The sequence below is a fragment of the Candoia aspera genome, chromosome 3 (assembly GCF_035149785.1).
Source record: "Candoia aspera isolate rCanAsp1 chromosome 3, rCanAsp1.hap2, whole genome shotgun sequence".
NCBI lineage: Eukaryota > Metazoa > Chordata > Lepidosauria > Squamata > Boidae > Candoia > Candoia aspera.
Window position 1 is genome coordinate 170,261,534 of NC_086155.1, and position 15,620 is coordinate 170,277,153.

Genomic DNA, 15,620 nt, shown 5'->3' on the forward strand with positions numbered 1-15,620 from the left:
CAAGTTTATCCTTTATTTGTGGACGTTGTTTTTCCACTGGAGAGAGAACCTATGTTGCCTATGTTACACACAGCCCTCCCCCAATTATTTTTATCTATTGATATCAATTGTCTCATAAGCATGAGTGTATGGGGAAGACAAAAATTATGAAATAATTCTTGGGATTATATTTTATCTGGTTAATTTTATTCCCCCAAATGAAAAGTTTGTATCCATCTGATTATTTCAAGTACTGAGCAATTTGGCATGTAGGACTTTTTCCCCGTTTCGGTCCTCAAAATAAAGCATTAGATACAGGGTTTGGGATTCAGTGTTCAGTGATTCAGTTGCAATAATGAATGTACACTGGCAGCTACATGCTGTCCTAACTGTATGATAAAAGAAATTTAATTAAATCATGTTTTCATCACAGCTTTGTTTCCATAACTTGAGTTACTATTTCTGTAGCTAATTGCTCTTATTGGTTTAATGGGTTAAATGAATAGGAAATGATCATTTCACCTAGTTAAAGAAGAATCTAAATCAGAAAAGCGAATTTTAAAGAATCACTTTTGCCTTTCAGCAGCTAGCATTTTCACAAAGGGAGAAATGGCATAAAATAAAAGTTCACTTTAGTAAACTGTGAAAACTGTAATTTCATCCTTCATGAGGAGGATTTGTTGATAACAAAGGGGTCTATTGGACCACTGTTTCCTAAATCTATGTCACTGTGGTACAGAATGGGCTTAATAATGGATCTGAAGCTGAAAAAAAGTAACAAAAAAGGAAGATTAGTATTGCCAGAATGAGTTATTATGTATGGGTGTATATACTGGCACAACAGGATTTACAATTTCACATAATAAACTCAAAAGTGCTAAAATGTTCCAAGTTATTTGCAATACAGCTTTTCATGACTGTTACCTATTTTGGTCTTTTTTATATACTTGCTCATTAAGGACAGCATTTGCTATGGTAACTGTTTGGTAAGATGATAACTAAATATATAAAGGTAAAAATATCAGATATTCTATTTTTTTCAAGTAAAATGCTATCTTTCCCGAACAGTATTGTAAATCATATTAATATTTAGATTTTAGAAAGATCTATAAATTTGATTTTTAAAAAGTTAAAAATGCTTTCAATTTCCTTTCTTGAGGTTTTATTTAATTTGTCTTAGTCTGGTACTACACTGATCGCCAAGATGTGCCACTTCTATCATCCATCTGGTCATCTTGTTACTATCATGGACATCTACAGTTCCTTCCACCCATTCATTGAAGAACAATCTCCTTTGAGTCAAGTTTGACAACATAGATACATTCATGCTACTTCCTTGGCAACAATAGGGAAGCATTTTACCATTGCCTTTTTTCCAGGTTTTTAAAAAGTCCTCAGATATTTTGTTGATCACCCATCCAAATACTTACAGGGTCAATCCCTGCTTAGCTTTTTTGAGATCAGCCAGGAATATCTAGATGCTTCCAAGCTGCTTATTATCCACCCATTCCCATCCTCTCCCAAAGTATGCATTCATTCCCTAACAGTTTTTCCTTATCTATTACCTTCTAAATGTTTTTGTCTTTTGGAATTCTTTGCCAGCATGGAGGACATACTATTGAAGAAAGATGCTCTTCATCCCATCATGTAGCTGCTAACACAATGTTACTTGTTAGAGGCAGCAGTAGTATTTTTAATAAGGGTTAGTTTTAATGAAAATAATGAATGGCTTCTTACTTATATCACCATATTGCACTCTCATGCACATGAAACTGACAACTTTCTGTGGTTCATACTGACTTTGTGCTGTCAGCAATATTTGGATTTTGAAGTATTAAGAGTTAGGTTGGCCATAAATGAATGAATGAATGAATGAATGAATGAATGAATAGTTAGACAATTTATTTGCATATTGCACCTTCTTTTCATTCATAGAACTTCAGCTGGCATAGTATTGGTATTGGCAATGTTTTCAAATGCTATAACTGCCAAAAATCTGCCAAATCAGTGGCATGCTTTTGGTCAGAAGAAGGCAACATTCGGGTGGCCAAGGGATTGCCTTGATACCTGGGACATGCTATAGGTTCATGGATTCCCCACCAAAAATGGCAGGAAATCCAGATTCTATTTTTCATAAAATAAACTTAAAATTTGGTGCAATTACAGGCACTCAAATGCTCCTTTAAAAGAGGCTTGGGAATTCCATAAAACTCTGGCATTGCTGCTTGACTTAGACTATACAGTTGATTCACAGAATTGTACCTTACATGAATTAAAGATACTTTACAGTTGTGTAGATCTTACTTCAACAAACTTTTGATTGAATTCCTCCCTTAAAGCATTTTGTTATTTCATACATTTCATCCAGTTAACAAAAAGGCTTCAGTACATGTTCTACACATGCATTTAAGTCTGTTTTGTTGCACCAGAGCAGCTGACTGAGTCAAGTCAACTTGTCTTGATGCTTCATTGATATGGTGTAACATGCTCCATCAAGGCAAAGGGCCTTATTGAGACAGAGTGACTCATCTCTACAAGCAACTTGTTGGCAAATAACTGCCCATCTAAATATTCCTTAGAGTACTTCAAAGCTCTTTTGTAGCTACAGTATGTTTTGTAGAATAAGAAGTGTAATACATTTCAAACAATTTCCAAATAGGTTTGGGAGTCATTCTGTGGTTCCATCCCACAAAGTTTTTTAAAAAGACAGAGATTCTTGCTTCCCTTGCTGCTGTATAGCATGGTTATTCACAGGATGTGGTAAAAAAGTCATGATAGGAGCCACAACAGTGCGATTGAAGCTCTGAACATAAAAAATGGGTGGAGCTTTGACTGCACCATTGTGGCTACAATCTTGACTTTTAGATCCTACTCTGCAGACACCCCTTCTGCACAACCTTAAAATATGTTGTGGAGAATCCCCTAACTCTGCTGGCTTGATTTTGAGGGTAAGTATTAGACTGTCCTAACAGCCAGGAAACACACTGAGACAAGGAACTGGTCTCTAATATTTATTGCTAGTACTTAACAGGAATCCTAACAAACTGAAGAAGCGTGGGAAAATCCAGACATATAAACCCCAAGGGTTAAGGCGGTCCCGATCTGTGTCTCTTTGAATGGCTGACCAATTCCTCAGTGCTACGCATGCGCTTGACAGTCTGGATGGGAGCCCCCTGCTCGCCATCCTTACTCATGACAAGACTGTGTGCAAGGTTGGAGAAGACAAGTTCCCTCCACCCACATCTTGGGTATCCACCACTACCAAATGCCCACTATTTCATCAGCAAAAAGTTTCTCATTCCTGCATTGGAGATTTCTTCTCCAAAATGTTGACATATCCTTTAAATTGGTGTCTTAAAATATTCCATATATTACATTCAGAAGTCCCACTGCATGGGTATCAGTTGGAGTCTTTGTGTTTTTATTGTTACTTTACTTTGGTTTATTGTGATGTCATAATTGTATGGCTTGCTGTGCATTGTCTTAGCAGCTTTCAACAGAAGGTGCCAGAAAAATGTGAATAAATAAACATAATTAAATAAATGGATGCTATAATTATGTTTATATTAATACAAATGTTTTCCTGATCCCCCACCCCCCAAAATAGATAAGTATCTTTGGCATCCAAGCAGTTGATCTTGGGATGTTAAGCACAGTGTTTGTGGAACACAATAATTCTGGTTATGGAGCTGGCTGGTACCTTGACCAAATCTTGATACAAGAATTGGAGAAAAGCAATAGTCAGTATGTATTCTCATGCCAGCAATGGTTGGACAGTGGTGTTGGTGATGGAAAGATGAAACGGGAACTGCAGCTTCTTGGAAAAATCAGTAAAGAAAGTCTGGCAAAAGATGCCCATGGTAAGTTATAAAATAAAATGCTTTCAAGCTTCTATTTTGATGCCTCTTTGTCTTTCCTGGTTGGATCTACTGAGAATAACAAAAAACAAAAAACATATAAGATAGGTTTATCAGAATAATATCTTTAATGCAAATTGAATATCCTTGGCATTTTGTAAAACTGGATAATGCAGTTATAATATTTAAATAAAAAATAGATTAGCACATAGATTAAAAAGTATAAGCAATGTTTTAAAATGAGATGTGGGGATTGGATGCAGCATAGAGAGAGAAAAGAAAATAGAGAATTCTCCATGCATGAGACATAAGGCTCTTGGATCTGAGGCTATTTTCTGAAAATCCTCACCTGTTTTAGCCGAGTCTTCTTTCTTTCACCCAGTCACATTTGGGAATGGTGCCTTAAATTTTGATTAATTTAAATGATCTCATTACTATTCCAAAGGCAAATATTAACTCTATACTCCTCTGTAACTATTGGAAGGGATAAACTCATTGGAATATGTATATGTTAAATACTCAAAAATTATTGTATTTGTTTCTTCTACAGTGTCATACCAATACACACTCATATCTGAAATATGACATGTTTTTAATTGTGATTAGCTAAAACAAGGAGTGTGGCAAATAAAAGCATTGGAGTAGCAAGGGATATAGATCTGTCGTTATTATAGTGCTTTCATCGGCTATGTGCTCACAAAAGCAACAGTTTTTTTTGTTTTTTTTTTAATTTGGTTGCTTTAAATTTCTACGTAGAGAAAATCTTTAATTGAAAGGGGTGCATGGCTGAGGCAACTTTGAATTCAGGCATGGTACCATTATGAAAAAATAGCAACACTGGATTCAGTGTATTCAATGTATTCTTCAGTTAGCTAATTCCTATCTTTGAATTATGTTCCTGTAAAAGGGAAATAGTGTCTTCCTCAGACTTTTGTGAGGAAAAAAAAAGCCCTATAAGACTGCTAAATAATCTATCTGTTTAGCATATTATATAAATTATGATATTTTACGATTCTACAAGATGATGTGATTAAACTGTCAGTTATTCCATCCACATTATATGTCCAAAACTTCCAAATTATACTACAGAACTAATAAATGATTAAACATTTTTCACATTTCACATGTAGCATTGCAAACAAATTATTTCTTGTTGATTTCTAGGGACCTGGGACGTCACTGTTATAACTAGGGAAATGTCAGACAATTACAGGAACTCTAAGTTAACTCTGACAGTTTGTGATGACAAGGGTACATCAGCTTCAGTCTTCATTCTCAAAGGATCATTTAAAAGGGCTGAAACTTATCAGACATCTTTGGAGCTAGATAAGAAGTTTAGTAAGATATGCAAAATTCGCTTGGAAGTAGAAGGTACAGAGGGAGAAACATGGCATTGTCATGAGGTAACATTTAATTATACATTACTACAAAGTTTTAGACAAATGTTCATTAGTCTTGTAATTCACAAATCTATACATAGACATAGAGGATGATCCATACATCATCTATGTCTATGTATAGCCATACATCAATGGCTTTTTAATCATCCCATGTCACAACACCTCATTGATTTCAGTAGCTGTATGTAGGTCTTGATCAAACACATTATGGTATGGTTTCCATACTATAGCCAGGGCAATTAATAGAAAACAATATTTTTTGGAAGGAAACACATTTTATTTAATCCCTGACTCACTCAGTGAAATTGTTGGCAGAAGGCTGTAATCAGATAAAAATACTTATTACATAAGACTTAATTAACAGTAGATTTTACTATAATAATGACCATTCATGCAGATGACAAAATCAGGAAGAACTTTATGCAGTTAACTTCAATGCTAATAATCTATAGAATCTCATATTTATTCCTGTATAAATTCATAGTTTTACTTATATCTAAGAAACAGCTTGGGTTAGATGCACCTTTATAACTTATTTGTGATAGTCCAAAAGCATGTGTACTGTAAGCAGCATTTTCAGTATTCTTTGTGTATTAATTGCTATTAGTAAACATGTCTGTCTTAACATAATTCCAAACTGGCCGCTACATTTCTGGTTCTGCATTCCAGACAGTGAACAAAGGAAAACAGAGACGAAGTCTCAACAAAAATAGCTGACAAATAAGTTATGGGTTATGAAATAGTGAGCCCAAGTGACAGTCTCTCCAATGAAGTCCAAGATGATGAAGATCCTATAGCCCTCATTGATTACATTAAAATAATTGTACCATAGAAACTTCATCAAGTTTTTTGAAAGCAAAATAAATTCACAATATCCGAGGGCATACCTTTCACTGTATTTATAGGAACATACTTTTCCCCCTTCATATCAGAGAAGGGATAATTTATGTTCACTGGAGACATAGCTGCTGAGAAAACAGGGATGCCAGTGAAGATCAACTTGAAGAGCAGCTGGTGCATAAAAGGGGATGCTTGCCTGCTGAATTTACTTAATGCCTATTTAATGCCTAAACCATTGTTCCTCAACCTCAGCAACTTTAAGATGAGTAGACTTCAACTCCCAGAATTCCCCAGCCAGTATGTTGGCTAGAGAATTCTGGGAGTTGAAGTCCACACATCTTAAAGTTGCCAAGCTTGAGAAACACTGACCTATTACCTGCTAGGGCTGTACAAATCCTTTGAAAGACATGCTTCAGAATGCATGGAAGTGTGTAGAAAGCAATTCTTTTTGTATTTTTAAAGCAACTACATCTTTCTCAGGTGTGTGTGGCTGCTTCCAAAGTTTTTGAAGCCGCACCCACAGTGAGATGTAAGGAAAAGGAATTACAGATTATACTTTCCTTCTTCAGACAACTTGTGCTGGGGAAAGGAGAAAGGTACTTCTATACACTTGGCAAGATTTTTCCATTGTTTTAATTTTTCAAAAATGGCAGCCACCCCCTCCCTCCTCTGTACAACATGGCAAGCCACTTGGATAAATTTCAAAAGCAGTTTCAAATGGTGCATTGTCTGTGGGGGAAGTGGGGCTGTTAACTATTAGGCAAAAACATCCTAGCTGTGCTTAAAGGCGTTTTCTGGGGCCAAGGATAACTAGCTAGATCTGTTGGCAGAGTGCTAGAAAGCATTTGGCCCAGGAGAGATCAGAAAAGTCACACACCAGGCATTTCTATAAAAATAAATTTATTTACAGAAAGCACAAAAACATATTTATAGGCTTCTGCATTCTCACAGGCTCTCAAAGAGGAGAGATTTCTCCCTCAGCTGCATCCTCTCTACATGCCTAAAGAGAAGGGGCTGGCTAACAAGCTAACTGCCCTCCTTTCAGGCAATTCAACTATTAACACCTGAAAAGAGGACAATTCAATTCAAACTCTTCACCTGGCGAAAATGATTAGTTACCACAGTAACCTTAATCTGTAGCAGAAAACAATATACCAAACAATATCTCCATGATGCAATATTTTAAACTTTGAACTGAAGAAGAGCCAATAAAATATGCCAGCCTTGAAATCAATCAATCAAACAAACAAACAAAGCCTAGGTATTTAAAACAAGGGACTGTAACAACAGCCTGACCTATTTCTTCAGCTAAATAACATAAATTTCACACTTCCGTCATCTTTTATATCTTCCTTTAGTGACATCTTTCTATATATTACAGTCTTTATAAAACGCTAGATAATATTGTGTCATTTCAGATTTCAAAAAACATTATTTTTTTTAAAAGCTTGGACTTTTTGTGCCTGCATTGTTTTCTGTGGTCATTTTGAAAGTTCTATTTTAACTAGTTAAAGAAATATCAATAGAGAAGATTACTTTTTCTATGCATGCTGGACAGATTTTAAAAATCTAGAATACTGCCCAGTGCCATTCCCTCTAAAGTATAGATTTGTTCCAAAAATCAACAAAGAATATTCAAGTTCAAAGCTCCACAGCAAAATCTTCCTGATTTTATGATATATTCTTGAATTCAGTATAATACCACATGTACACTGCTGTATTCTGTCACTTGGGGTTGCTTCTCACAATGTAACTGCTATTTGAGTCTGTTTGAAGTCCTCATGAGCACATTTGCTCAACAAGTAAAGCAAACCCCAGTGAACAGTCTGTCCTTCCATGCTACTAACCTGCATTTCTGCTGTAAGTAAATTGCAGTTAAACTCTGAAGTGTAGAACTAATGTATTGTGTGTGGTATTGATGCCACAAGATATAATTTATGGTACTGGAGTTAATTCAATAATGAATAATTGAATTGAGGAATTCACAGCCAAAGGATGCTTCAGAGTTTTAGAATTAGGAAATGCATTGGCTATCTGATGAAAAGAATTTCAAAGGATTTATGCTGCTTATTGAGGGACTGAACATCTCTTGGTCTGATTTGATTATGCATATATTATTTTCTTCTTTTCTGTAGGTGAAGCTTCAGAATAGAAAGAGTAAGGAAACTTTAGAATTCCCATGCTGCCGAGATTTTCCAGATAATAAAGGATGCACAGTGGCTGAATTTCCCATTCTTATAACTGGCTCCAGGTTTTTAACAGGTTTGTTACTTGCCAAAACAGCTCCCAGAAAGGCTTACAAAGGACAGTTGCCTCCATATATGGAGTAGAAAAGTCACACAAAAGGGAAAAAGGAATGAAAGGAGTATAGGATGATAAACCAGCTTAGGCTCCAATTCTTAAAACTACATACTAGTTGTTATGGCATATGCCAGATGACAGTCCAGAAAGAAAAGTAAATGTTATATTCCATTTTTAGTTGGAGGTACTTCTTTTGGGGAGAAAGTGGTTGTTATTTTTTTTTACTAGACTGTTTGGATTATGGTTCCTTCTTTATGCCACTATTGCAGTCCTTTAAAATATCCTCTCTTGTGTTATGCTAACACTAGCAATAATTGCCAACATTCTTGCCATATGGGAAACTATTTTTCTCCAAGAAAGAGAAGTTATAAAAGGATGGGAAAGCAGAAAGACTGCTATTGTTATCAGCCTGCTTTTATAATGTGACTCCTTGTTGTGATTTAGATTCTTTGTTTTGCTGTTTTGTTCTCATATTGTATGGTCTAGAATTGGTTTTCATTATTGTAAGCCAACCTAAGTGGCATGTAAGCAATTAAAAGGGCAAGACATAATTTTCCTTAAACGAACAAGCCACGTTGTGCTTGTACTGTGAGAAAAGGGGCTATGAAATGCTTTGTTTTGCTTTGGGGGCCTTGTCAGAAATTCCAGTTTGCTCAAGGAGGCTTATATGCATGTGACACATATGTGCAGAAGCTTCTCCCTGTATACTTTAGAAGGTGAGAGGCAGGTCGATTTGTAAGTGACCCTTAGAAAGATGTTTTGCATCAATCTTCATCAAAGCAAAAAAACCCTTTGTATAATCCTGGTGTATTCCCTGATTACTGAGAGGGCTTAGCCACTCAGTGGAAGAAGCTACAAACTACTGTAGTATATAATTACTAGACCTTAATTAGATGTGGACCCCTCCAGCACTCAGTGTGCTAGGTTCTATGTTCACGAAATAAGTACTTGTTCTCTTCTAGTCATTTCAGCACATTGAAATCCGTCCCAGTACACCAAGTCCTTTAAGAAACAGTTGAAAAATCGAGATATATCTAGTCCGGAAAAGCGAACATTTAAGTGATAGTTTTCCAGTGTTTAAAAGACTGTCATTCAGAAGTTGGTGCAAGCTGTTCTCTGTTGCTCCAGAAAGCAGGATTAGAACCAACTGAGAGAAAATCCAAGTCTGGAGATAAAGTTTAGGATAAGTGTTTGACAATGAAATAGATACCCTGAGGAGCAGATGTGCTCAACTTTGCCTGTTGGATTTAAGAAAAGGATAATCAGCTCTAAGAAATGCTGTATCTATCCTGTGTTACAGATCCATATATTCAGCAAGAAGGTGAACAACATAGCTTCCAAGATCTGTTCCAAATACATGATTCCATTTTTATTGGTCCTAAAAGAGCAAAGCCTCATAACATCACCCTTATTCCAGCTGTGCTATTTCCAGTGCATTTCCATTGCAATTCAAGGTGCCAGTTATCACCTTAAAAGCATAAATGCTTTGGGTCCAAACAGTCTAAAATACAACCAGCTTTTGCTTAAATCTGTAGCATGTAAAAGCAATTAGAAAGACTTCCCTCTAATTGTCAACTTCCTCTGAAGTCGGGCTATTATCAACATGGAGCCTTTTCAGTGGTTGTTCCTGTTTTCCCATATGCCTTATGGTTTGAAGGTTGTGTGATTCCAGTACTTTTTGTTTTCAGGCATCAGTTAGGTGAAACTTCTAACACTTGTTTATCCATATGATTGACTGATGCTTCAGGTGCATGTATTGTCTTCTTTTAATTGCAGTTTTATGCTGCCTGTATTTTAAATTCTACTTTAACTATTCCAATAGAAGAGAATATATGTAGCTCAGGGTTGAATTGTGGAGTCCTTGGTGCTCTTTAAGCTTGGTGGTTTGCTTGCAGATGTTTCATTACCCAACTAGGTAACATCATCAGGTAACACCTACTTTAACTATCTTGTTAGCTGCTGTAGTTAAACTCGCTTTAACGATTTTGTTAGCTGCTGCTCTGAGTACATTTTTCAATAAGAAAAGCAGGAAAATATTTTAATTAATAACAACTACTAACAAGCAGATTTGCTCATTTAGAGCATGTGTTTGTTGATTGATTTTTTTCTTTTTTTGTCTTTAGTTAAACAGTATGTTCTATATATCTCAACGGATTCATCCCCAAAATCAGGTACAGACTCTGATGTGTATGTCACTTTAAAAGGGTCAATGGGAGACACAGGCCGGAGAAAATTATGCAGGAATGGGCAGGAATGTTTTACTGAAGGAAAGGTAAGACTTTCAAATAAACAAACAAACAAGGGTATGTATTTATGATTTTAAATATAGATGTATAGTGATATAAATACCTTTACATAAATCCTACATGGAGAGATATATAATAGTGCTCTTTGATAAGACACCTAGGATGCGATCCTAATTCAGAATATGATGGTTGATTGGCATGAGGATGGAGATGGAACAAGGGAGTGTAGACAGCCATGGAGATGGTCTGGAGGGAAATATTCAGAAGACAGTACAAAAACAAAAAGCATTCCTTGGGCTATAACACCCACTTTTAAGTATTTTCCAGAAAAGGTCTATGGTTGGCTTATCAACCAAAGCTGATAAAAGGCCCTTCTGGCCTTTGCCTCAGGCAGGAAAACTAGAAAAAGGATCATGTCCGTAGTCACCCCCAAACTGCCTACTTATTCCTTCTGGAAGAGCATGTTCCCATTTGGAGAAGGCAGATTTACCACTAATCTGGAAATATGGCCCCTCACAACAAACTCCTCTGTCCTGTCTGGGTTCAGTTTCAATTGATTATCCCTTACGCAGTCCATTATTCACTGCAAGCAGGCATTCAAAGGAGTCACACCATTTCCTGAAGAAGTGTCAGAGAAATAAATCTTGGTGTTAGCAATATACCTGTTTTAAGGATTGAAGCTGATGAGGTAGTAACTACTTCCCAAGCTAGAGATGGTGATTATGTAAACACACAGCTACTAGGCTACAAGGCCACCAAGCACTGCACCAAGTATCAGTTAGTTTGGAAGGACAGAAGAAAGAAGCTTCAAGTTTAATCCATTCAGAATTTATAAAAGTCCCTGATATCTTTGTATTACACTGGGCAGTCAATTGTAGTGTATGGCTTAATCCTTGTGTGAATAAGACTCTAATTTAGCCAAGTCGTATCTGTGACCCTTCAGCCAAATCAGGCTGAAGAGTTGAGCTAGGTCATGTTGCTTGCTGATCAGGGAAATCTGACACTAAAAATACCCAGTTCTAAATCTCCTGATGATCTACGCCAGCACTTTCATATAGATATTGAAAGCAGTGGAGACAGGATAGAATCCTGAAACACTCTTGTTCTGAGGACCAGTTGACTCCAAGTCACACTATATAAAATCTGCTTGAGAGATGGGAAGAGTACTACTGCAAAGGCATACCTCCTATTCCCAAATCTTTCTGGCAATTTGGGAAACTTCCATAGTTGATAATACTGAAACCTTGTGAGAAGTCAAGAAGAACCATTAGAATAATACCTCCTCTGTTGGCCCTAAAACATACTGTATATCAGCCATCAGGCCAGCCAAGACTGCATAGCTCATGCTAAAGTCAGTTGGAAATGGGTCAATATATTTTGCTTTCTCTATGACTATTAAATTTAGGGCTACCATTTGGCAAAACTCCAAAATGTGGTAGTGTTCTGAATCTCCTTGCTGCCATCTAATGGTTGTCTGGAATTTTGCAGCCCAGATACAGTAAACCTAGTTGAATTTGTTGATGAGAAAGTTCAAATACAAAATCTATTTTTTTTCACATTTATTTATTTACTTAACATATTCCTATCGTGCCACAATCAAAAGTCTCTCAGCAGCTTACATAAAATAAATAATGCATCACAGTAAATATAGTCAACATAGTGTGTCCTAGAAATATTGCACATGTCATTCTGGGGAAGACAATAGCAGTTGACCTGATTGCCTACTCAATCTCCTACTGTGTTGGGGGATTATGGATGGGCATCTCCAGAACCCTAACTTCCTTTGATGCTGCTTTCAATTTTAAACTTGAGTTTGAACTGGCCAGCTCTTCAAAAAAAGGAGAGAGAGAGAGATGACAAATAGATGACAAATATATTATTTGATTATTAAAGTGTAGCCCACAGGCTGCTAGTTATGGATTGCACCAATTGATTGTAATGAGGCTGATTTAGGGAAAAAAATGGCTTATAAATTCTATGAGTTGTGTTTTTGCTCATAAAATTGGATTTGATATTGTTCATATAGCTAAATCAATGGGTTGCAGAGTTATGTGGAGAAGAATTCTGCAAACTGTAGACAGAAAAGACAAATGTAATCTAAAGGTTGGCAACACCCCTACAACAGCAGGGAAGGTGGTGCTGGCATGCAGATTATTGGTTGTCAAACAAGAATAAAGCATTGAGCTTCACTTTCCTGCTGCTTTTATATGCTTGATAGTTTTATAGTTGGATGTATCAATCTCATTATTCTCTTTATTAAATCTTTGGTGTGCTGACTCTGGTCCTTCTAGGTGGATGTTTTTCCAATAGAAGCAGTAGATATTGGAACTCTGTATCAGCTTCTTGTGGAAAAAGCAAAAGGCTCTGACTGGCACCTCCAGAAGGTTATGGTGAAAGAGCCACCGTTTGAAGGAAAAGAGACACTCTTTATGGCACAAACATGGCTGAAAGACAGAATTGAGAAGAAAAGATATGCCTCAGTAACTCTAAATGCTACCGGTCAGTGTTATCTGAGACATTGTTTATTTGAGATTAATTGTGAATAATCTCCTTCGTAATGGCAGAACATGCCAATTTTTCTGTTTATTATAAGCCTGTATAACAGAAAGCACACTATGCAGAATCTTTGCTTATCAAAGCAATTTTCAAAGCCAACTTAGCAATAAGATTACAGAGTATTAATTCAATGTTGCAAGTTGCAACCAAGTATAATATCAATTTATGAAAGTGGCTATTACCAATTACCAATTTTTCTCTTTGTGATTCTTTCAGAACGGATTGGGTGAGGTGCTATGATAAACAGGGAATATTCTCAATAATTCTTACTGCTCAGGGGACATATTAATATGTTTGATAAGCTATGATTTATTATCAATGGGCAATTTTCTTTCTTGTACCTTTTGGTTTTTCAAAACTTTCTTAAGATACTTCTGGAAAAACATGAAGACTTTTTTTAGTTTTTCTTTTTAGTTTTCATTGGTTTTATGTATTCCAAGTTAGCCATGAAACCATATTTATTATGCTCAGGGAATAGCCCCATCATCCCCTGTTTTAACAAAAGAACTCTTCCATCCTTTCACATTATGGGAAAAGCTGGCTTGTAAAGGCAAAGATCTTGTTGATTACATTCTTAGGTATCACTCTACCAGTAGCTGCCTTCTCTTCCACTGTCTTCCCTCTCAGTTGCTCTGCTTCCCTCTCTTTCATACACACACTTTAGACACTTTTTTTTAATCTGTTCAATCATATCTGATTCTCAGAGACTGCCTGGACAAGTCCCTGCAGTTTTCTTGGCAAGGTTTTTCAGAAGTGGTTTGCCATTGCCTCCTTCCTAGGGCTGAGAGAGAGTGACTGGCCCAAGGTCACCCAGATGGCTTCATGCCTCAGGCAGGACTAGAACTCACAGTCGCCTGGTTTCTAGCCTGATGCCTTAACCACTACATCAAACTGGCTCTCTTTAGACACATATACCTGCATTCAAATGCTTCATTTTAATCAAAAAGAAATAAAGTATGTTCTGAAAAACTGACAAAACTTGCTGGCTGTATATAAAATTAACTACTCCTGCTTTCCTGGTAAAAGACCGAAGACATAGCTTGGTGCACTCAAACAGTTCAGTTAGTATCTTTAAGCCATTAGGATCCCAACTACACATTACAGTAAGTTGTGGCATTGGCCAAAGACCAACATTAACTGATGATGCAAGCCTAGCTGTGTTCTCCATGAAGTAGGAAACCACAGCAGATTCTAGTAATCTTCCTTCCAGGAAACTGTCTCCAATTCTATAAAGAAAATATGAGTAGCAAACATTGAATGTAAGTTAAGGATTTAGGTTTCTCTAGATTTATCACATCTATGGTCATTTCAGCATTATTTTACAAAAAGATTAATACATTTCTCTCTCTCTTTCTCTCTCTCTTTTTTAATTAGAAGTACTGGAAAGGAGAAACACAACTGCCTTATTGTTACAAGACCAAAATATGAAATCAGGTACTTTTACTGTATGTAACACCAATCCATGCCGCCTCTGACTGTTTGAATAAATATTTTATTTTAAAAATACTTTGCTGTTGTTGGCAATATCAATTATTATAATTATGTTTAAATAGTGAAACATAACCTGATGTAACATTCCAGCCTAACATATTTACTGATTAATATATACCAGATTCAAACAGTTTGGATATCCTTTCCATAACACTATTCTCTTTTATTTTTTTAGAAGGTCTATGGAAGATTTGTTGCACTGCATGTCGTGAAGATTCGTCAAAAGCATTGGAAGAGTCTTGGGAAAACATTGCTAAACTGATTTGGGTGTTCTATGGAAACAGTGGCAAATCTGAACCAATTTCCTTGAAGAGCAAAGCAGAAGTTCAAGCTGATAACAAAATAACATTTGATGTAAAATAAATATGTACTCCATATTATCTTTGCCTTGCACATGTAAATTATTTGTACAGAGATAAAACATAGACATAGCTGTTCAATTTAACCAAGAATTTTTTTCAGGACCAGCCTTACCACTAAGGTAGAGTGAGGCAATTGCCTCAGAGAGTTTGATCTAGAGCAGGGTTTCTCAACCTTGGCAACTTTAAGATGTGTGGACAATGGCTGGCTGGGGAATTCTGGGAGTTGAAGTCCACACATCTTAAAGTTGCCAAGGTTGAGAAACCCTGCTCTAGAGGGTAAAACAACAGTGACTGTCTCTCACTCTTTCCTCTAAATCCCCTACCCTACAGTCGGTAAGCTATTGTACTGTCTTAAGGAATGGTGTAAGGATCCCACCCTGTTTGATTTTTGCTTCAGGCAAAAAAGGGCCAGTCCTGAATTCTTTGCTCCTTCTTGATCTGGTTGATTATTTCATAAAATCTCATTTGATATCACTGTTGACATATTATAATGAACATATTTAAAAAGGAGAATGCCACTAAATGCAAAATAATACTAATGTGTATTCTCATATTAATACCAAAGATTTGCATTAGCACATCAGTTGA

General features: G+C 36.4%; 1 protein-coding gene across 1 annotated transcript in view; it reads left to right on the top strand.

The window, feature by feature from the left end:
- Positions 1-15,620, top strand: part of RP1 (RP1 axonemal microtubule associated) — a 203,098-nt gene that overhangs the window by 173,835 nt on the left and 13,643 nt on the right. Inside the window, exons 44-50 of the mRNA XM_063299285.1 lie at positions 3,587-3,839; positions 5,001-5,239; positions 8,212-8,338; positions 10,501-10,649; positions 12,915-13,122; positions 14,557-14,613; positions 14,846-15,024. Of these exons, the coding sequence (XP_063155355.1) occupies positions 3,587-3,839; positions 5,001-5,239; positions 8,212-8,338; positions 10,501-10,649; positions 12,915-13,122; positions 14,557-14,613; positions 14,846-15,024 (1,212 nt within the window). The remainder of the gene's footprint in view (positions 1-3,586; positions 3,840-5,000; positions 5,240-8,211; positions 8,339-10,500; positions 10,650-12,914; positions 13,123-14,556; positions 14,614-14,845; positions 15,025-15,620) is intronic.